We start from the raw sequence: 25,447 nt of genomic DNA on the forward strand, positions 1-25,447 counted from the left end.
AATTCACTAATGATATCTTCTTGCTCCAAAACTAATTTTCTTATTTATGTAGCAACCTTTTTGTTTTTTCATTTATTATGCAATTCCTGTGTATAAAATGCTTTACAAAATCGTAAATACACAACTTCTTTTTTCATTTATTATGCAATTCCTGTTATAAATTAATCATTCTCTTCAGAGAGGGTATTCGATTTCCAAACTTGTTCTGTTCTCTCTCCACATCCTCTCTCCTTTGTTATGTGTCATGGCATCAACCAAGCCAGTAAGTGTACTCGAGATCTGCCATGTTAGTCCTTCCTCTACCTCACCCGAGTCAAGCACCGAACTATCTCTGCCTCTCATCTTCTCTGATATCTTCAACCTCAAATTCCCTCCAGTTCAAGGCATCTTTTTCTATAAACTCGCCGAGTTAACCCCTACTTTCTTTAACTCCGTAATTCTTCCCAAGGTCAAGCACTCACTCTCTTTAACTCTTTCCCACTTCCGTCCTCTTGCCGGTAACCTCACCTGGCCTCCAAATTCCATCAAACCCATCATCACGTACAATACTCCAGATGATGGTATTAAACTTACAGTTGCCGAGTCCAGTGCAGACTTTGACCATCTCTGTAGTGAAGTGCATGATGCTATTGAGTCACTTCCTTATGTGCCAAGTGTATCAATATCTGATACTATAGCATGTACACTTGCTATTCAGATCACTTTATTTCCAAATAAAGGTTTTTGCATCGGCCACACCACTAACCATGCTGTTCTTGATGGCTTGAGCGCATCCTTCTTCATGAATGCATGGGCTCGCATTTGCAAACAGTTAGTCGATGAAAATATTGAAAACCCTAGCTTGTTACCGGAAGAAGTAACCCCGTTTTTCAATCGAACAGCTGTTCAGGATCCAGAAGGGTTAGACATGTGGTACTTGAAATTCTGGCTGGGAGTGAAATCTCCAGGTTCTGATAACAATCCTAGGAGTTTGAAGCCTTTTCCGCTTTCAGAAATACCACCAAACTTGGTAAGGTCAACGTTCGAACTTTCTCGTGAAGACATACAGAAGCTTCGGAAAACGATAAACTCTCAACTTGATAAGCTTGGATCTAAAGAGGAAGCAAATCAAACAAAGCCAATATATTTGTCGACTTACGTGCTTGTATTTGCATATACAATGGTTTGCATGCTTGAAGCAAAAGGCGCCGTAAATAGCAATGATAAGATTAAGATTGTGATTCCGGTAGACTGTAGAGCCCGTTTAAACCCTCCATTACCTAAGAATTATATTGGTAATTGTGTTAGCTCCTTTGATGTGGTTGTGGAAAGAGAAGATCTCATGAAAGAGAATGGTGTTGCGTATGTTGCGAAGAGGCTTACTGAGATGATAAAAGGATTAGAGAATAGATCAGTCCTCGAGGGAGCAAAGGAGAGGATACCATACACTGATTGGGAGAAATTTACTCAAACGGTTCGAGCTGTTGGGACAAACCGATTTGGGATGTATGGGGCAGATTTTGGATGGGGGAAGCCAAGCAATGTGGAGGTTACGACAATAGCTAGAACTGGTGCCTTTTCTATTATGGAGAGCAAAGATGAAGGTGGTGGAGTTGAAGTTGGTTTAGTGTTGAAGGAGCATGAGATGAAACTATTCGGTTCTCTATTTACCAGAGTTAAGATTTCTCAGTCTACATGTTAGACGGTTGTCAGTGGTTTCTTACCACTTAGTCAATGAATCCCTATTGCTAAGGGATATTGTTTCACTGAATTAGTCGTACCATGTTACTCTTTGGTTTCAGTTTAGGCTATATAATAGCCAAGTTTGTTCAATAGAACAAGAGATTTCTCCCAGCTGCATTATATATCTTCTTCATAAGTTTTTCTGTTCTTAATAACCAGTGGCCTTAAAATGTGAACTGTAATCGTGTATACCTCTCTAAGACATGCTTATACTCTTTTTTTTTTCCTCTAATATTTATGCCGTGCTTCAATTTTTAAGACTTTTGGAGTTATTAATGTAATTTTATTTGCTGCTTGTTGTGGAAATCTGATTATCTATTACGTACTAAGATAAGGTGTTGAATATTACAACATGGCAGGGCAGAAGATTCACTACAATATTTAAGAGTTTTATGTACCGTTATTTTTTTGTCGGTGTATGATTACCATTCTGTTGGTAAAAGTTTTACTAACAATGTCACCAACATAATTCTAATACTGTTATATTGTACATTTCCTTTCTTTATTCACTAATATTCCATCAAATTTGTAGGATCAATCTGCTTCTGTCCAATTTTTTCTTCTTCTTTTTTAGCCATTACCCGCGGCATCACATGGGTTTTTGTACTCGTTCCGTCGCAACAATAGCCTTTGGCGACCATACTCTCGTGGCCAGAAACTCATTTTATCATGGGATTCTGTACTGATTTTCTTCGCTCACGAAAGAAGAAAAGAAAGCAACAGCCAACAGACATGTTCCCAACTAAAAAACAGATTAGGCCCTTGGATATGAAGGCCCAAATAAAAGGTTTTGAGCTAAACAGATTCTGCCACTACCAGGGCCTGTTCTCTCTAAAGAACTAAGAGCGAAAATTGAAGCAGGGCCTGTTTTGTTTATCTAATCTACCGAGTAAATCTCTAAATATTTCTCAGCTAGTTTAGTTCACATTTCTTGTTTTAATTCACCAATAAAAGCTTATTGTTTTCGTTAAATAATTTGCTTGTTTCACCTAAAACATCAATCACATGTAATATGTTAGTTTTATTTCGTAGGTTTTGATATGTGCAGTTTTTATTTATTTATTTGACAGTAAGAATATACTTGGATCGATTAGCTTGTACGTAAACCAAGATTAAATTCTTTCTTGAGAAATATCTTGATCTACTTCTCCTTCTCAACTTTTCAAGATACATATTTATATTTAATCTTCTTTATTTAACAATTATTGCATGTCAATCAAACAAACCTAGCAGAAATTATGGTTGTTTTACCAACTCTTGTCCTGTCAGAGCTGGAGGGGCTTTGGTAGTGTCTCCATTAGTAAGCCTAAAATTAACACCTTGAAATTACCTTACCATTTTAACCTCTGCGTACTTTTTATTCATAAAAGTCTAGTTTTGCCTACAAGAAACACTCCATTAGATCTACACAAATCATCCCTACAGACATTGGAGAGTTTTCATAGACAAATCTTTATGTTTTCTTGATGCAAACAACTCTCTTTTCAGCTTAAGTTTGATATTTATGCAATGTTTCCATAGATCAACAAGTTTTTAAACATTTTCTTTCCATCTTATTTTTCAGCTTCAAATTATGAACTGGTGTTCTCTAAAAACAAATTAACATATATTAGGTGAAGTAAAGAGTTGACAGTTTGATGCAACAGTAAAAGTAATTTTTTTATTTTGCTATGATATATTAATAATCTAATGCACAATAATATTATAAGTAAAAAATAATAAATTAATACATGTTATTTTTAGATATTTTAGTAGCAACATTACTTTTGAAAATAATTTTAATTAAATATCTTTGAACAATTCTTTATTTAATAACAATCTTAATCATAGTACTTTATGGTCATACCTATAATTCAACCATGGCAAAACCTGGTCTTGTACTACGTGAAAGTAATAATCGAGGAGAACGACATTTGTTTTTATTTTTTAATTTTATAGTGCTAATTTTAACCATAGTTTTGAAATTTAGCTTGGTTTTTGGGACTGGAATCAAACTAGTTTTAAAAAAAAAATATGAAAAGAAAAAACTCAGGGTGATCTGGTTGACCTGACAACTCGATTAACCTGACAAGACCCGATCAAAAACCCGGTTGTAACCCGTTGATTTTTTTTTTACTAAAACGACGTTGTTTTAATTTAAAAAAAACAGAATTGACCCGGACGATCCAGTAACCCAATCAAAACCTGAAATCTGGACCTTGAAACAGGCTGGATTTAAAACTATGATCTTTAACATCACCTTTGCTTTTGGATTTCTACATTAACGTAGGCACAATCTCTAACTTAATGTGTCTATGAGACAAGATTTTTAACAAAGATTGAATGATTTTGACGTATTTAATTTTAAGATTTTTGAATTATATGCCATGTAGTATAGGAGAATATAGAACTTTAATTCTTCAAAAAAAAATTCAAAAAGTCGTTTCTGAAACTAGAAAACTTCTTCCAAGTTCCAAATACTAGTGAAATTCTATTTAAATAAATAATTACAATAATATTAAAAAACATCATCTATTATGTTGTGTTTTTTAAATAAAATTAGAGCTTTTTATGATATTATTTTTAAATTCTTAATAATTATATATGAAACCAATATACATAATTGTTCAAAAAAATTGCATATAAATATTCAAAGAGATTAAAATATATATTTTATTTTATTAGTTCGATCTTTTATATTATTTTTCTTTAATAGTCGCATAAAAATAATCAAAATATTTTTTTTTCTTATTTGAAAATTGTTTTACAAAAACCATTTTTTTTTTTTATAAAATAACTTGTTTTCTTTAAAATAGAAAATGAATAAACCGTTTTCAAATATCTTAACTTTTATTACAAGTGGTGTAAAATGACGTTGAATTATTATTTTTTATTATTCTCAATGATTAATGATATTTTCGGACCAATTTGAATGTTAACTACAACTAGATTTCCTCTCTAAACGATTTTAAAGATAGTATATATATTGCTAATGCATCAAGAGGAATTTGACAAATTCTCTCTATCTCAAGATTTGAACTCTGTATCTGTTTGGAGATAGCAGTGCAACTAGTTTTATGAGATTTTAAAATTTTTTTTTATTTTAAATTAATATTTTTTTATAATTTTAAATTATTTTGATATATTAATGTTAGAAATAAATTTTTTAAGATAAAAAAAATATTATTTTAATATATTTCCATACAAAATATAATTTTAAAAACATATATACTTTACCACTATGTAAAGGAAGGAAAGCAACCTCCACCATCATGCCAACCTTTTAGGGTTATATCTTCTTCTTCTTCTACTACTAGTGCTTCTTTCTTGTGTATAAAATGCTTTACAAAATCGTAAACACATAACTTCAACTTTATGTATTGATTTTCCTCTTTAAAAAATTAAAGGTACTTTATTTCATAAGGTTTCTTTATGTTATAAATTAATCGTTCTCTTCAGAGAGGGTATTCGATTTCCAAACTTGTTCTGTTCTCTCTCTACATCCATCTCTCCTTTGTTAAGTGTCATGGCATCAACCAAGCCAGTAAATGTACTCGAGATCTGCCACGTTAGTCCGTCTTCTACCTCACCCGAGTCAAGCACCGAGCTATATCTGCCTCTAATCTTCTCTGATATCTTCAACCTCAAATTCCCTCCGGTTCAAGGCATCTTTTTCTATAAACTCACTGAGTTAACCCCTACTTTCTTTAACTCCGTAATTCTTCCCAAGGTCAAGCACTCACTCTCTTTAACTCTTTCCCACTTCCGTCCTCTTGCCGGTAACCTCACATGGCCTGCAAATTCCATCAAACCCGTCATTACGTACAATACTCCAGATGATGGTATTAAACTTACAGTTGCCGAGTCCAGTGCAGACTTTGACCATCTCTGTAGTGAAGTGCATGATGCTATTGAGTCACATCATTATGTGCCAAGTGTATCAATATCTGATACTATAGCATCTACACTTGCTATTCAGATCACTTTATTTCCAAATAAAGGTTTTTGCATCGGCCACACCACTAACCATGCTGTTCTTGATGGCTTGAGCGCATCCTTTTTCATGAATGCATGGGCTCGCATTTGCAGACAGTTAGTCGATGAAAAAATGGAAATCCCTAGCTTGTTACCGGAAGAACTAACCCCGTTTTTCAATCGAACAGTTTTTCAGGATCCTGAAGGGCTAGACATGTGGTACTTGAATTTCTGGCTGGGAGTAAAACTTCCAGGTTCCGATGACAATACTAGAAGTTTGAAGCCTTTTCCATTTCCAGAAACTCCACCAAACCTGGTAAGAACAACGTTCGAACTCTCTCGTGAAGATATACAGCAGCTTCGGGAAACGGTAAAGTCTCAACTGGATAATTTTGGATCCAAAGAGGAAACAAATCAAACAAAGCCAATATATTTGTCGACTTATGTGCTTGTATATGCATATACGTTGGTTTGCATGCTTGAAGCAAAAGGCTTAAATAGCAATGATAAGATTAAAATCTTGATTACGGTAGACTGTAGACCCCGTTTAAACCCTCCATTACCTAAGAATTATATTGGTAATTGTGTTAGCTCCTTTGATGTGGTTGTGGAAGGAGAAGATCTAATGAAAGAGAATGGGGTTGCGTATGTTGCGAAGAGGCTTACTGAGATGATAAAAGGATTAGAGAATAGATCAGTTTTTGAGGGTGCAAAGGAGAGGTTACCATACAATGACTGGGAACCAGATATTCGACAGGTTCGAGCTGCTGGGACAAACCGATTTGGGATGTATGGGGCAGATTTTGGATGGGGGAAGCCAAGCAATGTGGAGGTTACGACCATAGATAGATTGGATGCCTTTTCTATTATGGAGAGCAAAGACGAAAGTGGTGGAGTTGAAGTTGGTTTAGTCTTGAAGGAGCATGAAATGAAACTATTCGGTTCTCTATTTGCCAGTGGCCTTCGAATGTAAACGGTAATCTTGTGCCTCACTAGGACATGCCTCTACCAGTTTTTTTTTTTTTTTAATGTATGCTGTGCTTTAATTTCTTGGACTTTTGGAGTTATTTATGTAATGCTATTTGCTTGTGCTTGTGAAATTTTGATTATCTTTTGCTAAAGCTACGTTTATAATAACTTTTTATAAATTCTCTTCCAGTAAATTATTTCCATAAATTCTACCAAAATTATATATATATATATATCACACAAATGTTTTTAAAAATTTACACTACTAAAAAATGTATTAATTAGCAACTGATTACTCTGTTGTAGATAATACTAAAATCCGTTGCTAAAACAATTTAGCAACGGAATCAGCAACGGAAAAAATCCGATGCAGATTTGTCGTTGCTGATTTTTGAGCAACGGATTTGTCCGTTGCTGATTCTGCAGCAACGAAAAATCCATTGCTGACAATCAACAACGGAGTTTCCGTTGCTAAAATGAGCAACGGATTTTCCATTGCTGATTTGTTAGCATCGGAAAAATCCGTTGTTGTTTCACGAAACCAGCAACGGATTTTCCGTTGCTGATTGATGAATTATTTACAATTAGCAACGGATTCTCCGTTGCTGAATATATTATTTTTATTAAATTAATTATTTTTATTTATCAAAATGAATTTTAATTTGTTTAATTAATTATTTATAGATATTTTAAAAGTTGTAGCATATATATAACCAACATAAATTAATATTAAAAATAAATGTATCACTAATAAAAAAATGGAATAGAAATAATATTCATATTATGAAAATTTATTTAAACTTGCATTAATACAAATAAGTCGAAATACAATAAAAACAAACAACAAAAGATACAATCATGGTGCTGGTTGCGGAGACGAACCATGATACTGTGGATCGACACAAGATGAATCAGGATATAGTGGTCGAGGTGTAGGTCGATAAATTGGTTGAGATGTGGGACCTATATGTGTCATTATCTGGGGAGCCATAGGTGGTGGCATTGATGGGGCCAAAGGTGATGGCATACCTTGGCCAATATTTGATGTCCCACCATGGTATCCAAGATTGTTCACAAGATATTCTTTCATGGAATCCATCTGCCGTTTCATTTCAAGAATAAAATCTTCTTTTTTCTTTATCTTCTCTTTTTTATTCTTTATCTCCTTTTGTAATGCCCGATACGATGAACTAGGATATGATGACTCCACCGAGTAGGAATGTGATGAAGAGCTTGTACTAACTATAGATTTTGGCATACGAGGTGCACCATATACCCTACCCTTTGTAACTCCTCCTGAAGCCACACAACAAGCTGCTCCATCAAATGAAGGATGATTTTCCCGATTAGTTCCATACTTTGAAATCATCTCTATTTTATAATTTTCCTACAAATAAAATACATGCAATAATAAATTCATTTGAATGTTAAATAATACTTAAGTTATAACAATAATAATAAAAAAATACATACAACCACTTTTTTAGACTTGTTGTCGATGAAGTTACCAGACTGCTTAGTACTTTGATGCAAAGCTGAAAAGACATCATCCCATGGGGGTTCTTTTCCACCAGCTTCCTCTTGCTTTCAAGATTAATAAATATTATAAAGGATAAATATAAAAAATTTAATTCATTATCTTAAGCAAAAAAAAAAAAAAATTCCTTACCATGTGAGCTCAATATGATGCAAATGACACTGTTCCTCCAAAATGAGTGCTTATTTTGCCATCTATTTTGGTTAATCGATTCCTCATAGCAGATTCCGACCTCCTTTGAAATTCAGGGGTGGACCAAACATCTTTGATCATTTGATTCCATTCATCATTGTTTATCCAAGCAGGACCTTTATCAAGGCAATCTATAATGTTTGTAGTGTTTCCATTTGACATGGCTTTCTTGCGAGCTCGTGTCAATTGTTGATTCAAAGCAATCCTAGCCTTATCTTCCCAAATTTTACGAACAATCGACTCATCTTCCTCAGGAAAGGAATATTTTTTCTACCAAATAATATATATATATACCAAGTAAAAAGAGTGCACAAAATTTCAAAGTATGGAAATGATTAATCATATTATGTTATCTTGTTCAGAATTTGCAAGATTATGTAATAACTAAAGAAATTAAATGATATTAAAGAGTAAATAAGAAATAAGAACAAATTAGAACACAAATAAGTCCCTACTACAATACATGTGTTGGATATGAGAAGCATATTTATGGTTATCTGTAAATAAAAAAGGAGAGGAATATGACAACTCCTTAATCCATATCTTATTGATTCAGCAAACTACATAAAAAACTAAACACCCCACAGATAAAAGAAAAGGAATATAAAGCAAGTGAATCCTGACAAGATTTTCAATTCCACATGCAGGTTCAAAAATCAATACCCCAACACATATCAATAAAGTAGTCTCAATGAAAGAGCGAATATATTTCCATTTGAACCCAAACACAAACAAATTACAAGAATATTATAAACATATCAAAGAAAAGAATATGGCAATTAATGATGGTTCTTACCTTAAACTCCTTAAAGAGCTCATCCCTGCACATTGAATCTACTTTTTCCCAAGAATGCCATGCTCCCTTAAAATTAGACCTCAAAATATCTCTGATTGCACGTCCACACAATGCGTTATTGAACCTGAAAAAATATAATAACAAACTTTTATTAAACAAATAATTACATAATAATAAGTAATGTTTTTTCAAACCTGAAAATATAACCTTAATAAGTTAGTTTTTAAAAGTTTCAACTTACTCTGTTGTTCCATATAAACAAAGCTCTTTTTTTCTTGTCATTGGATCTATTTGTGTGTCAAAACCCTTCCTTTTAACACTTCGATCATAATTGTATGCAGAACAGGTTGAACCGTGGTTTGATGGGACGCCATAATGATCCTCATCATATACACCTCTCTCATTACTACCAGCTCTCTCATCACATGCACCTCTATAATTACTACTGTCTCCCTCATCTTCATCTCTAATATTCGCATCATCATCAGTATCACCATCATCACCCTCAACTCTCTCATAACTCCTATATGCATTATGTCCTCCATAAACAAGTTGGTTGTCTCGAGAGAAACCTCCTTGAGTTTGAAGCAAATCTTGGAAGCGAAAGCCCTCACAAAGTTGATATGCATCAACCCTCCCATAATCATGTTGAGGATGATGTGTACTCCTCAAAGTAGGTATATAATACTCCTTCAAGTTCTAATACACAGGTTGTTGAAACGTGGCTCCTTTGTTATTACGCCTTGATGGAGTTTGAAATGATTTGGATGAAGTGGACCTGTCACTCCTTGAAGTGGACCTGTCACTCCTAGAATCTAATATGGATCCTCATCAAGGCATGCTAAAAACTAGAAAAAATATATGCATTACTGTCAATAATTATTGAGTTGAGAAAATATAAAACCAACCAAACTGCACAATTATATCAAAGAAGGAATGCAAAATTGTTTCCTTTGTTCTTCATACAGGTCATATATATCATTGAAGAATCAGGCATGGATAGAAGCTAAGCATAAAAATAAAAACATCATAAATTAATTAGTGGTGATTAATTAATTAATCACCTCAAATTTATGTGCAAATGTATACTTGTCAGGCAGCAATAGAGCACCTCAATAATCATGGAATTAAATGGTAGTGATCAAAGCATGATGAGATTGGAGCTGGCAATGATGTCCTTAACACGTGATTCCATTACCTTTATTTCACTAGTCAACGTATTAGATATTTGGATTGGCTGATGGCCATAGCTTTAGACTTAAGCAAATCACCATATTGGTCATTGTCAGTGCTTAATGCCTAACCGAATATTATTAGATCTAAGCATTATCCCTTTTAAGTTTTAAGTATGATGCTGGAAAGGTGAATGAGCAAATAAAATAGTCTCATCATTACACACTTCTTACTAATTTTCAGAAAGACTGAGGGAGGAATAATGAGTACAGTTCAGCTATTGGATCCTTTGATACAGAATTTGGATAAGAAATACCCTGTTTCTATATTGGCCTCTCTTTTAAATTCTAAGAAGTGTAGGAAACAAATGATTGCTGCTGGTGTTAGTGTGCACTTGAAGAAACTTATGGAGATGGATGTTGAAGGATCTTAGAAGCTCTTGGATGGTCTGGGGCGGGGTAAGATTTGGGGTGTTTTTGCCAGGCCCTAGCATGGACTTAATTCTTCCATGTGCTTGGAACTTGAATCTGAGGATGGCTTGTTAATCTGCATGTACATTGTTTGTGTTTGCTTTTACTCTTGTTTTGTGTTTGCTTTTTTTTTTTTTTCCATATGTTTGTTAAGTTGCTTTAGGACTAAACAATTTTAGCTTAGTTTCCGCTGGAAAACCTCTTCTTTTTAGAGATGAGATCATGGTTTGTTGACCTAAATACACTGGATTTCATGTTCTTTATGCGAAACTGAATAATAGTAGTGTTTGTAATGTGTTTGAGATCACACTTATGATATACAGTACTTATTGAAAATGTTGTTTTCTCATGACAGCTAAATGCAAATAATAACCAAGGCAGGGTTAATTGTTGAAGTTTTTAATCTTGTGTTTGATTGTGTTTATTTGATGATTTGTAGGTTGATTGTTGATTTGGGTAGTAGGAGAAAAAGGTTTGCACAGAAGGTTGAAGAATGGAGAGAGTTGCAGAAAAAGGTAATTCTTGTATATATTTTCCACACACAACATGCTTGACAAAATGCCCCTTATAAACTGATTTGGGGAGAACACACGTATTGTGTGATCTTTTACAGCCTTTAACAGCTAGGCCTACAGAAAAGTATTTAATTATTTTTTTCTTTTCTTAGTTAGTTACAAATAACTGAAATGCAACTAACTAATCATTACATAACAACTTTCTTCAGCTTCTTCTTTTTCCTCCTTCTTTACTGTCAACTTTTCCCTTCAATCTTCTGCATTTGCTTATTTGTAAATCCAGCTCAACAACTTAATTACCAACAGCCTCTCCTAAGTTGCTGACTGGTTTAACCCCAAGAGTCAGTCTTAGATAGTTGAATCTGTCTTTAGGTAGAGCCTTGGTGAATATATCAGCCAACTGGTCCTCACCCCTACAGAATTGCATGTTGATCAACCCTTCTTTCAAAGATTCCCTGATAAAGTGATATCTCCTGTTTATGTGTCTTGTTTTCTGATGGAAAACAGGATTTTTGGCCATCGATATTGCTGACATGTTGTCACAATACAATGGAGTTGCCTCAGCCTGCATCTCTCCAAAATCTTCAAGCACAAACCTAAGCCAAATGGCTTGTGTCGTGGCTTCAGAAGCTGAGACATACTCAGCTTCTGCTGTTGACAGAGCCACTGTGCTCTGTTTTACAGAAGCCCAAGAGAACACACCACTTCCAAAGCTAAAAGCATAGCCTGAGGTACTCCTGCTATCATCCTCACTGCCCCCCCAATCAGCATCACAATAACCGATTAGAGTAGCTGATTTGCCTCTTGTGTACTCAATCCCATAGTCTAGGGTACCTTGAACATATCTCAATACCCTTCTAGCAATCCCTATATGTTTCTTTGTAGGGCAACTCATGAATCTTGATAGTAAGCTTGCTGAATACATTAGGTCTGGCCTTGTTGCTGTCAAATACAGCAAGCTTCCCACTATCCTTCTATATAACCCTTCATCTGCAGGTTCACTGCCATCCTCCTTCTTTAATTTTTCACCCACGGTTAGAGGAATTGCAACTGGATTGCAGTCCTCAAGTCCGAACTTAGTAAGTAGAGACTTAGCATACTTACTTTGGTGAATAAAAACTCCTTGATTGGTCTGCAATACACCAATCCCTAGAAAGTGATGAAGAAGCCCTAGGTCTGACATTTCATACCTCTGCATCATCTCCCTCTTAAACTCAGTCATCATCCTTTCACTACTTCCAGTATACACTATATCATCAACATATATTGAGATAATGATCTGGCCTCCTTCACTATCACTTCTGGTGTACAAAGTTGCTTCACTTGCACTCCTTTCAAATTTGCAACTTGTAAGATAAGCATCGATTTCACTATACCAGGCTCTAGGGGCTTGTTTAAGTCCATATAGAGCCTTGTATAGTTTATACACCTTGTGGCTGGACCCCTTCACTTCAAACCCCTCGGGTTGCTCCACATACACCTCCTCGTCAAGCATTCCATTTAGAAATGCTGACTTAACATCTAGTTGGAATAATTTCCAACCCTTTTGAGCTGCCAACGCAATGAGAGTCCTTATAGTATCCAACCTTGCTACTGGAGCAAAAGTCTCATTGTAATCCACCCCTGGTTTTTGAGCATATCCCTTGGCTACAAGTCTAGCCTTATGCTTGTGTATGGACCCATCAAGATTGAGCTTTGTCTTGAAGACCCATTTCACACCTATCACAGGCGCATCAGAAGGTCTGTCAATCAGCTCCCAGGTATGATTCTTTTCTATCATCTCTAATTCAGTTCTCATTGCATCCTGCCAGTCTTTACTCTTTGCTGCTTCCTGATAATTTTCTGGTTCAATGAAGCTCATGTGACATCTATTATAAATGTCTTCAATGCTCCTTAACTTCACTGGAGTTGAACTAGGTGATGATCCTTGACTGATATTCTCAACTGATTCTGTCACTGAACCATTTGCAGGTGAGCTTAACTGATCAATGCCATCATAATTCTGTGCAACATCTACATTTGTTTCTTCTACTTCACTCTCTTCTTTGTTGCATTCAAACCTTAGTTGCTGTGTGACTGATTCCATGTGATTTTCAGTCCAATTCCAGAACCTGCTCTCATCAAAAACAACACTTCTTGACAGCACTATCTTCTTTGAATCCAGAATATACACCCGATATCCTTTCTCACAACTTCCATAACCCATAAACACTCCCTTCTCTGCCTTACTGTCCAGTTTCTGTCTTAGTGCTGCTGGAATGAGTGTGTAACATACACACCCAAACACCCTTAAGTGTTTAATTCCAGGCTTCCTTCCCGTGAAGGCTTCAAATGGTGTCTTACCCTCCACAGCTGATGTAACACACCTATTTTGAAGATACACAGCAGTATTCACTGCCTCTCCCCAGAATTCAGTGGGTATTCCTTTCTCAATCAACATTGATCTTGCCATTTCTCCTATGGTCCTATTTCTCCTCTCAGCCACTCCATTCTGCTGAGGAGAATAGGCTACTGTGAGCTGCCTCTCCACACCCAGACTTGCACAATAATTCTGAAATTCATAGGAGGTATATTCTCCTCCTCTATCACTTCTCAATTTTTTTAGAGAGTAGCCACTTTGTGTCTCAACAAGTATTTTAAATTTCTTGAAAACACTTAATGTGTCAGATTTATTTCGGAGGAAATATACCCAACACATTCTAGAGTAGTCATCAATAAAGGTAAGAAAGTACCTATTCCCACCAATTGATTCTGCCTGCATTGGTCCACAGAGGTCAGTATGCACAAGTTCCAGTGGATGTTTGGCTCTCCATGCTTCCCCTTGATTAAATTTCTCTCGGTGATGCTTCCCTTTTACACAGCCTTCACACACATTCCTTGAATCTGCTATCACAGGTAAGCCATACACAATCTCTTCCTGTTTCATCTTCTTCATACTTGCAAAATTTAAATGGCCAAGCCTTCTATGCCATGTCCAAAAATCTTCATTAACTGATGCTTTCATAGCTGCAGGAGTTAAAGATTCCAGTGCAAGGGGAAAACATCTATTCCCCTTCATTATTACTTTTGCAAGCACATTCTCTAGTTTCTCATCATCAAATATTACTGCCTTGTTGCCCCCAAACAAGATGTAGTAACCATGTTCCATCATTTGACCTACACTAAGTAGATTCTCATCCAAACCTGGGACTAGCAGCACCTCATTTATGTATCTTCTGCCCTTTTTGGTTTCAACAACTAATGTTCCTTTTCCAGTGGATTGAACCAAATCTCCTGAACCCATTTTCACCTTGCAAGTGATACTTCTATCAACATCAATTAAATTCTCCTCTTGAGAGGTCATATGATTACTACATGCACTATCAATGAACCACACATCTTCATTCTTTATGCTGGCAGCATGACATGCATAAAATATAGTGCTTGTGCACACATCTTCCTCCTTTGCACTATTAGCTAGCTGCTTGTTGCTGTCACAGTCTTTGGAATAATGTCCAAACCGACTGCATTTCCCACACTTAGGCTTCCCCTTATATCTACATATTCCGAAATGAAATTTTTGACATACAGAACATTGAGGCTTTGTGTTTGTTTGATTACCTCCACCTCTGTGCTGTGAACTGCTGCTGCTACTTCCAGTTCTGTTATTCCAGTTTGTGTTGTGACTGAAATTTTGATGATTATTCACATTTCTTCCTTGAGACCAGCCCACATGCCTTTGATCATGTCCTTGCCATCTTGGACTAGATCTCCCCTGCATAGCCTTGTTTGCAGCATGATTATAGCCCATTTTGAGACTACTAAATGCCTTTTCAGTCCTTGTAATCTTATCTTGTTCATCATGCAGGTCTTCCCTCTTGTCAAATACTTTGACAGAGGCTATAACTTCTTCCACCTTCAGCACATCAAGGTCCCTTGTCTCTTCAATGATAGAGACAATGGACTTGTATCTCCTATTTAAATTCATTAGGAGCTTCTGCACAATCCTAATCTCAGGTACATCTTCTCCTAGAGATTTCAGACTGTTTATAGCTTCAAAAAACTTAGAAAGATAGTGTTCTAAGCCTTCTCCTTCTGACATTCTCATGTATTCAAACTCTGCCCTCACAGCTTGCAATTTCACATACCTCACTTTCTTATCACCTCTATACTCTCTTTTCAGCACATTCCATGCTCCTTGTGCAGTATTCTCATTCCTTATTCTAGGAAAAAGTTCATCAGTCAAGGCTCCTTGTATGAGGCTCAATGCCTTGGCATTTCTTATTTTTTTTTCTCTGAAAACAGCTTCTTCAACTATGCTGCTCTTAGTTTCACCATCTTTGCTCTCGGTTTCATCATTCTTCTTATCTTCTTTCTCAGATTCTTCTTCTTTCACACTTGAACCTGATTTCATGCCAAACTCAACTACATCCCATAGATCAAATGCTATGAGGATTGTCTCCATCTTCACTGCCCAAAAGTCATAGTTCACACCGTTGAACTGAGGTGTTCGTAAATCTCCACTGGACACCATCTTTTCTGGAATTTTGTGTTTTCAGTCCCTTGTTGATCAAGTTACTGCTCTGATACCATGTTGAAGTTTTTAATCTTGTGTTTGATTGTGTTTATTTGATGATTTGTAGGTTGATTGTTGATTTGGGTAGTAGGAGAAAAAGGTTTGCACAGAAGGTTGAAGAATGGAGAGAGTTGCAGAAAAAGGTAATTCTTGTATATATTTTCCACACACAACATGCTTGACAAAATGCCCCTTATAAACTGATTTGGGGAGAACACACGTATTGTGTGATCTTTTACAGCCTTTAACAGCTAGGCCTACAGAAAAGTATTTAATTATTTTTTTCTTTTCTTAGTTAAAATAACTGAAATGCAACTAACTAATCATTACATAACAACTTTCTTCAGCTTCTTCTTTTTCCTCCTTCTTTACTGTCAACTTTTCCTTTCAATCTTCTGCATTTGCTTATTTGTAAATCCAGCTCAGCAACTTAATTACCAACATTAATTGTATTGATTGTGCAAAGGCAGTACCTTTCAGTCTCTCTCTGAGTTGTCTGATAGGTGAAATGGTTATTTTATTATCTTAATAGAAAATTGGATATTTCACTAAATTCAGATCCTGGTGAGAAGGGACTGCATTTTCCATATAATATCCTGGTGAGTGCCTGCGGTTTTCTTAACTGAAGATTGTTATCGAGTTCCTTGTTTTATAAGGAGTTTAGAAGAGATGCTATTTGACATTCATTTCTACTCCTTCAGGCAGGTTAATTTTGCTAGTGTTTGTTGGGTCCCATATTCTTAAAACTTCTGCAGTTATGGTCAAGCATAAAAATGTTGCCAGAACAAATCTTGAAGTTTTTGACATAGAAAATTATATTATGAACATTAATCCATGTATTCTCAATTTTGACTTTTACCTCCTTGTATTTTAATAATATACATGAATACAGTAAATGCAATATATGTTACTGAATGTTTAGAGTAATTTTAAACTTATCTTTATTGCAAGCAGCATAAAGCACTAAAAAATCTTAGAGGAAGACCATCAACTATAAAACTCAAAATGAAGTACCTGCTTGTCTATCTGCACCGACAATAGGAGGATTATATTAGGGAAGCCGAAACGAGCCTCTAAGCAGGAACAAATATTCTTACTTCTTTGGATATGTACTGCCTGTAAGCCTGTAAGCAGGAACTACCAGTTTATTAGAAATGGCTTCGAAGTTCAATGAAAATGATATATGTAATCTGAATCATAATACAAACTTGAATAAAATAGCAAATAAATAACATTGAAAGCCTAAACTTGTCAAGTAATATGAGAAAATAATATGAAATCATCCATACATATAATAAAGATAATTCATTACATATACTACAAAATATAATTAACTAGTGCTACTCATTATTATCATCACTCCTAACCATGTCATCATCATCACACAAAACCATGTCGTCGTCACCACCACCACCACCACCACCACCATCATCTTCTTCTTCTTCTTCTTCCGCAACCCTCTCATCTTCTTTTCCCCAATTTACGTCAAGCTGAAGCAATTCATGTTGACTAATTTCTTCATAATAAGATGATTCAACAAGTATATTTGGATCATCAAGTGTTTGAGTAGGAAGGACACAATATGGTTGTGAAATCTCATCCGATTGATCAACGTCAAATGTTCTCACATTGTTTTCATCTTCAATAAATTCACCCATGTCAATATTATAACGACTTCTAGCAGTTGTTTTAATAACCGTCCACCATTTAGAGGATTTATTATCAGGTGGATATGTATAGTAGACTTGTTGACATTGTTGTGCTAACACAAAATCTTCATTTCCATATAGTCGAGATGTATGCTTGATTTCAACCAAACCATTCGAACGATGCACTCTAATCCCTCGTTTTGTATCATACCAATTACATTTAAACAAAAATAACTTGCACTTGCTCCCCAAATATTTTAGCCGAACAACTTCTTTAAGCATTCCATAATAATCACGTTCATTATCATCATAACAACTTCCTTTCACACAAACTCCACTATTCATTGTCTTTTTAAAACGACCATAACTTTGAGTATGAAATTTAAAACCATTCACATAATACTCATTATAACATTTCACTGAAGTTGAAGGGCCCATAGCAAGTCCAAAGAGTTGATTTTCAATTCCGTTAGATTGGTATTCCACCTAGCATAATAATTAACTCCATAAGAAATATTGTTTTAAAAGAGATTAATAATTTTTTTAAAGTAACTAATTGACATAAATATAAATTAATTTTATGAAAATACTTACATTATTTTTTAACCAAGATGGAAAGATCTCTTCGCATAATTTTTCAATTTCAACATCACTCGCATGTGGTTGTTGTGACTTTAACTCTTGACGACATTGCCTAAAATTTTAAAATGTTAAAGTTAATAATAAATTATCATAAATTAAGTACAAAATAATATTTCATACTTACTCTAAATAAGGCTTCAATTCTTGACAATTGAATATCACATAGCTATGCGCAATTTGCATTTCAGCATGTGACAACTGTCTTCTATAAAATCTTTTGGATAATTTTTTCCCTGGATAGGAAAAAATAGAGAGATATCCATCTTGACTTTTAAGGCCACCATCATCATTTCGTGGAACTCGATTCCAAATTGTTTGCATGTCATCACCAAAATAATGAGATGCAAAATTGGTAATTTCATCAATCAAGTATGCTTCACATATGGAACCCTCAACTTTAGCTTTATTGGTCACTTTCTTCTTCAAATAAAACATATACCTATATCATTTTTGTCAGTTAGTTTATTTTTTAAAATAAAAAGGGAATAAAATTAACATAGTATCAAAACATACCATTCAAATGGATACATCCATTGATATTGAACAGGTCCACCAACTTTTTCCTCATAAGGTAGATGTATCGTCAAGTGTTCCATGTGTTGGACATTTAAATTTGTAGTACAGATATCTCGAAAAAATACGGACAGTTCAGTTAATGCCTCCCACAGTGGCCTAGGTAAGTAAGGTCGGAAAACAGTTGGAAGAAGTCTTTGAATGAAGACATGACAATCATGACTCTTCATCCCCGAAACCTTACATCGTGCCTCTTTCACACATCGTGAAATGTTTGAAGCATAACCATCAGGAAATGATAATTCCTTCATCCATGACAAAACTTCTTGTTGTTGTTTCTTGTGTAGATAATAAGTGCCTTTAGGTTTGTAAACCCGACCACTCGTATCTTGTTGCAAATGTAAATTTGGCTTCTTACAATACAACTGAATATCCAACCTAGCTAGCCTTTAAATTATCCTTGCTTCTATTAGGACAATCCATTACTGTATAAAAAATATTGTCAAAGAAGTTTTTCTCAATATGCATGACATCAAGATTATGACGAATCAAATTTGTATGCCAATATGGAAGCTCCCAGAAAATGCTCTTCTTCACCCAATTGTGTTCAACACCGAAGCCAGGAATTTTAGCATTATGTGAGGAACTTCCATTATGTCCCTCAATAAACTTGGACACTTTGTTTAACATTTCCAAACCAGATGCACGAGGTAAAGGAGGGAGCCTTTCAATTACTCCTTTCAAAAACTTATCTGATTGACATCTATATGGGTGGTTCATAGGTAGGAATCGTCGATGACAATAAAAAAAGGTAGTTTTTCCTCAATTTGTTAATCTAAAGGCTTTGCTATGCTCCATACAATAAGGACAAGACAGATTTCCATGAGTACTCCAACCCAATAACATGCCATATGCTGGAAAGTCACTAATGGTCCACATCAAAACTGCCCATAGTTGAAAAGTTTCCTTTCTATATACATCATATGTTTCAACACCAACAAACCATAAATTATTTAACTCATCAATCAAAGGTCTTAGAAAAACATCAAGCTTTTTCCCTGGATTCTTTAGCCCAGGAATTATCATTGACAAAAACATGAATGGTCTAGTCATGCACTTCCACGGAGGCAAATTATAAACAGTCACAATTACTTGCCAACAAGAGTATGTATTTGAAGACATGTCAAATGGACAAAACCCATCAGTGCATAACCCTAACCGAATATTTCTTGGATCTGACGCAAAGCTTAAGTGGACACGATTAAACTCCTTCCATAACCTCATTATCTGACTTGTGAAAATGATGCCATGTCATATGTTTGGCATGATATGGAGACATGAATAGTCTCTGAAGCCTTGGTGTCAAGGGAAAGTATCGGAGTTGCTTCTCCGCCTTATTGGAACCTTTACTAGTCGGATTTATAGGTTTGTATCGTGACCTTCCACAAAAATTACAATTTATTTTCATTGCATCTGCCCCATAGTACAACATGCAATAATTAGGACACACATCATATTTCTCATAACCAAGTCCAAGTGGCCGCATAAATTTCTTGGCATCATAAAAATTGGATACCAAATTTTCATCATTAGGCATGCAACTTTTTGTAAAATCAATAAATTTGTTAAAGGCTGTCTGAGTCAAATTTAAAGTTGACTTCATATTAAGCAATTGTACACAAGCAGATAATTTGGATTGCTTGGTACACCCATCCCACAAAGGCTCCTCCGCAACTTTCAAAAGTTTTAAAAAATTAGTTGCCTCCGGATTTGAAAGTTCCTCTGCTACCACAGGACTAGACACATGTGCATCACCAACCCCCATTGCATCCATAACCAGATTCCTATATGGATTTTCTAGACAAACATCATTCACAACATGACTAATTCCAACCGATGAAGGTCCAACCAATATTGGTTCTGCGACATAAGGCTCCCCATGTACAGTCCAATTTTCATAACAAGGTAAAAAACCTTTTGTCAATAGGTGCTTACAAACATCATCTTCCTTTAAAAACTTTTGATTTTTGCACCTCACACAAGGACATCTAATTTTTCCCCCAGATATATTTTTATCAATTGAAAACGCATTAATCTAATTAACATGATAACACCAATAAGCATTTTAGAAATAAGCATACTTCCTTAACAACTAGTACTTAAACAATCAGTTAAAATGAAATATGTAACACATAAACAAACTTTAATATTTAAATTTGATTTACCACATTAATCTATCTTGAAATTAATATTAAAAATAATATACTAACAATATTCATAGTAACACAAACTTTATTTCTTTTCATGTGTTTCCTTCTTTTATTCGAGAAACCCTTGGCAATACTATATCTTTGTATGCTTAGCATCAATTTTCATCGAGATATCTTTATTTCTTATAAAATATATTACTATTTTTTTCCTTTTCTTTTTTCTTTCTTTCATTTTTTTTGGTTTTTTATTGATCTCTCTCTCTCTCTCTCTCTCTCTCTCTCTCTCTCTCTCTCTCTCTCTCTCTCTCTCTCTCTCTCTCTCTCTCTCTTTGGGGTTTTGCTAAGCCAATTATACATGGAAAATAGAGTTTTTTTTTTTTTAATAATGTGGATTATAATTGATTGAATGACTATAAATTCAAAATAATTTTTATAACAAAAAATATTTCTAAATTAAAAGAAAAATAGTTTCAACATTTGATTTCAATAGCATTCTTCCTTTTTGGGTTCCATACTTGTTCATTATGTGTAACTTTCAAGTTTTGTGGCTATGAGTGTCAATGCTGCTGCTATAGAGTCATTTAAACGTGATGATCAATACCAAAATATGATGGGGATGGTGCTACACTAGTTATAGATCCTGTCACTGCTACAAAATATGGTATTGAAGTTTCACAAGATTCTCTCGCTACTTGCTGGGAATGCAGCCAAAAGATTATTATTGGAGATGTGGTTTCTTATGTATCTATCTTTATTCTCTAGAGATCATTTTTAAACATCATATTTCTTTATGTGTGGCGAACCAGATTCATAAAGTCATGCATTATACACATAAATCAAACATTTTTCATCTGGACTGAGAACAATAATATGCTAACAGTCTTGGCAACCTATATATACTAGTTGAAGGACTTAATCCTAATTCATATAGGAAAAGGACTTGTTGAAGTCGCATGCTAACTGTAAATCCAAATAGCATAAGGATTCTTAAACTAAAAAGAAGCAAAGGCAGTAGGGAAACTAAAAGGAACAATTTCTGATACATGAACTGTAAACATTTTTTTTTTGTTGAGACTTGTGAATTTTACTTAATATGGGTTGATTCTGCAGGAAGAACACAAGGGAAAAAAAAAAGGCATTGAGTGATTATGTTATTGACAAGATCGATAAGGGTAGTTGCTCTACCAATTTAGGTTTGATCGAAACATTATAACTGCCACAGAAGATTATCTTGCTCAATTTACTCATGCCTTTTCGTGTTTGCTTAACTACAGATATTGCAGACATGGCAGATAAGGGTTGCATAATTGATAATGGTGGACTGGATTACAAACTTTTTCTGCTGAGTAAGGCATGGTAAAACTGCTTTCACTTGCGGGTTTTTTTTTTGTCTCCCATATGTTCTTTATTATGGATGGTTAGATTTTAATGTTTTGGTTGATGTGGGGGGATTCTGCTTTTGTATTACTACTAATCAGGGGGTAAATGAAATTAAGTGTACCATTAATTTGCTTTTATTTAGATTTGTTGCAATGATATCAATGCTTGTCCCTATGGTTCATCTAATTTAATCTTTAGCATGGCAAAGCAAATTGACAGTTGAAGTTTCCTTGTGTGCCTAGTTACTCCCATTCACTTCTGCTTTATAATATTCTTACACTGGCTTGTATTTTTTAAGAGTGTGTTTTGCATTCTTTTGCTTTTATTGTAGATCTTTTGTAAGTTGAGAGTTGTTTATACTACTTTTCTTTTCCATTGTTTTGAAATGTATAATTTTCTGAACTCAACATTTTGGTCTTTCTACCCTATGAAGCTTTCAATAATTATTTTAAACCATAATTTGAGCTATAACATTGGTTCTACAAGTTTGAATCTATCTGGATTTTTCAATAGTTAAGCATGTAGTTTAACTTGAAACTCTCTTCATCCTATCTTCTTTTTAGCTAAAGCATGGACCAACTATGATGATTATGACATTGCTGGCTCTGCTGTTGTTACACAACTTTTCCTTTATGTTATGATATTCAATCTCATGATAGTCATTTAATTTTGTTCCTGTCTTTTGATATTCAAATCTCCCTAACAAAGTTAATCATCTTTACAAGATCAATATGTTTGGTCAATAATAACTCTGTCTAGAGCAACATGTTAACTGTTTCACCATTCATGCTATTCTTATTGAAGTCTTGGTTGGTATTTGCCAGGCCAAGTGTAAAGGATCAATTTAATTAAAGAGATGGATGGTCAAATAATTATGGTTTTGATAATGTTGAAAATGTACCACACAACTCAAATGAGAACAAGGAAAAGAAATCCACAATTTATAATGCCTAGGTAACAGAATTAAAATCCTAAAACATAAAAGAAAAATAACATAAAATAGATTTGCACTGACTACAGTTCATAAACCCTTATTTTATCGACTGAATAGCCTAAAACCATTAATCAAAGTAGCGATCAAATTTTTTTTGTTACCTGTGTTCTTGAGTTCTGGGCGAGCAAGATGAAATCTACATGACAAAAGAACACTTGAGATTGTGAAAGTTAGGTAAAAACTTTTAAGTGTAAGTTTAATTGCAACAAATAAACAAATAATTCCTAAAATTAATTACCTAAATTATTGAAGAACAGAATGCAAAACCCAACCCATATACAAAGAGTGGGGGTAAATCAGGATGTTCGATGGTGATAATGATGGGTATAGTGGGATGTTGCCATGGGTTTGTGTTTTTGGTGGTTTACGAAGAAAGATTGAATCTGTTAGGGATGTTGGAGACGAATGAGAAGAAGATAAAGAGAAATGTTAGAGACAAAGGAAGATTAGATCGATGAAGAGAGAGTGCTAAGTTAATTGTTTTTCTACTGTTATGGATGTTATTATCAGGGGACGAAGGGGATGAAGAGATTCACTGCAAGTTAATTAGCATTTTCTGGGTTCTTTGTTTATTTGCTCTGTTTACGTTTCTGAAGGGGAGAGAGTGTAAGTTTAGGATTGCTAATTAACGGTTGAGATTGTAAAAGTAAAATACCTCATCAACGGTCTGTGTAATTTTAGCTTTATATTAAAATTTAAATATTTATTTTTTTAATCAGAAACGGATAGTCCGTTGCAGATTTTATGTTGTCTTTAGCAACGGGTTTTCCGTTGCTAAAACCTGTTGCTAATATTAAAAAAATAATAAATATGCAATTTGTTGCTCAATTTAGCAACGAAATTATCCGTTGCTAAAATCAGATGCTAATAGTCCCCTTTTTTAGTAGTGTTAAACCGGTAGAAGTTGAGGGATGCTCAAATGGCAAGGGGGTCTTCCCCTCAATTAAGTTCCGTGGAGAGATTGCCTTTATGTGAATTACTATGATTGTTAATAAGAGCTACCATTTCTTTGTATTTATACTTTTAGGGTTGTGTACAATACAAGGGTGAAATATACTAAGCATGATAACTATTTCTATTTAAGGTATTTACATATATATAAGTCTCTTTCCTTAATAAACTCCGTCAAACTGAAGGTGGAGATTCCACCCGAAACTTGGAACGAAAATAAGCAAACGAGACTGGAGGGAGAGGCTTGGCAAGGACATCAACTAGTTGGTCCTTGGAAGAAATGAATTGTACCTGAATTTCTTACTTAGCAATGTGATCATGAACAAAGTGATAATCAACTTCAACATGTTTAGTATAGGCGAGAAACACTAGATTGGCAGAAAAGAAAGTGGCTCCTAAATTATCACACCATAACGTAGTCATGGACGAAGATGAAAGCCGAAGTTCTAACAATAAAGAGCAAATCCACAAGATTTCAGCAGTATCGTCAGCTAAGGCTTTGTATTCTACTTATGTAGAAGACTTGGCAACAGTGCTTTGTTTCTCGGATTTCTATGAAATATGGGTAAAACCAAGATACACAAGATAACCATCTATTGATTTTCGATCATCAATACTGCCAGTCCAATCAGCATTTGTGAAACCATGAAGGGACAAGGAGGAATCTTGAGTAATGTGTAGACCATAAGAGGCTGTAGCCTAGAGGTAACGCAGGATATGTTTAACGATAGCTAAATGATCCTCAGTAGGAGCATGCATAAACTGACATACGTTATTGACTGCATAACAAATATCAGGTCTAGTGAAAGTAAGATATTGTATAGCCTTAATAATCTGTCTATAGCGTGTCGGATCAGAGTGAAGAGTACCAGACATAATTCTTAATTTGAACGAGGTAGACGAATGAGCATTAACCGGTTTGCAAGAAGCCATACCTACTCGTTGGATGATATCTAGTGCATACTTGGGTTGACTGAGTAAGAGACCCATAGCAGTAGATTTAACTTCAATGCCCAAGAAGAAATGAACAAAACCTAAGTCTCAAACCTTAAATTCTAATTGCAGCAAAGTAATAAATCGGTGAAGCAAGGTTGAGTTACTCCCGGTCAATAGAATATCATCAACATACACAAGCAAATAAATCATAGCACCACCGAAAGAAAGAATAAAAAGAGAAGTATTAACCTTGGATGCCTGAAATCCAATGGAAATTAGAAACTCTCTT

At 34.8% G+C, this 25,447-nt stretch overlaps 2 protein-coding genes and 2 long non-coding RNA genes across 7 annotated transcripts in view; 2 read left to right on the top strand and 2 right to left on the bottom strand.

Annotated features, from left to right (window-relative positions):
• The first annotated feature begins 166 nt into the window (after positions 1 to 166).
• The window catches only part of LOC7477443 (phenolic glucoside malonyltransferase 1), a 54,904-nt gene continuing 29,623 nt past the window's right edge, over positions 167 to 25,447 (top strand). The window contains exons 1-2 of one of the 3 annotated variants that reach the window (XM_052452304.1): positions 168 to 448; positions 5,432 to 6,776. In XM_052452304.1, coding sequence (XP_052308264.1) covers positions 245 to 448; positions 5,432 to 6,649 — 1,422 coding nt within the window. In that variant the 5' untranslated portion in view covers positions 168 to 244 and the 3' untranslated portion in view covers positions 6,650 to 6,776. Of the gene's footprint in view, positions 449 to 5,431; positions 6,777 to 25,447 lie in introns of those variants that run through there. The other 2 variants (XM_052452303.1, XM_002305799.4) reach the window with 2 other exon arrangements.
• LOC112327173 (uncharacterized) lies at positions 7,454 to 9,288 on the bottom strand. The gene is made up of 3 exons (XM_052452305.1): positions 9,171 to 9,288; positions 8,119 to 8,229; positions 7,454 to 8,032 (listed from the first exon to the last, which is right to left on the bottom strand). The coding sequence occupies exons 1-3, from the start codon at positions 9,201 to 9,203 to the stop codon at positions 7,502 to 7,504; spliced, it is 675 nt and encodes a 224-aa protein (XP_052308265.1). The 5' UTR covers positions 9,204 to 9,288; the 3' UTR covers positions 7,454 to 7,501.
• On the top strand, positions 12,315 to 14,212 carry LOC112327172 (uncharacterized). 2 transcript variants are annotated; one of them, XR_002981242.2, is made up of 3 exons: positions 12,315 to 13,088; positions 13,300 to 13,895; positions 14,100 to 14,212. It is a non-coding gene; the product is annotated as an uncharacterized LOC112327172 (long non-coding RNA). The 2 variants fall into 2 exon arrangements; XR_002981239.2 differs by having other exon boundaries at positions 13,996 to 14,206.
• LOC127905225 (uncharacterized) lies at positions 16,981 to 23,977 on the bottom strand. The gene is made up of 3 exons (XR_008059025.1): positions 23,510 to 23,977; positions 23,373 to 23,407; positions 16,981 to 17,007 (listed from the first exon to the last, which is right to left on the bottom strand). It is a non-coding gene; the product is annotated as an uncharacterized LOC127905225 (long non-coding RNA).

The sequence above is a fragment of the Populus trichocarpa genome, chromosome 4, assembly GCF_000002775.5.
Source record: "Populus trichocarpa isolate Nisqually-1 chromosome 4, P.trichocarpa_v4.1, whole genome shotgun sequence".
NCBI lineage: Eukaryota > Viridiplantae > Streptophyta > Magnoliopsida > Malpighiales > Salicaceae > Populus > Populus trichocarpa.

What these genes read in the sequence shown, in the direction of transcription:
- LOC112327173 (XM_052452305.1), bottom strand. Translation starts at nt 9,203, where the DNA reads ATGTGCAGGGATGAGCTCTTTAAGGAGTTTAAG. An exon ending in AGCTCTTTAAGGAGTTTAAG is followed by an intron (nt 8,230 to 9,170) that starts GTAAGAACCATC and finishes TAATCTTGAAAG; the next exon opens with CAAGAGGAAGCTGGTGGAAA. An exon ending in ACAAGTCTAAAAAAGTGGTT is followed by an intron (nt 8,033 to 8,118) that starts GTATGTATTTTT and finishes TTTTATTTGTAG; the next exon opens with GAAAATTATAAAATAGAGAT.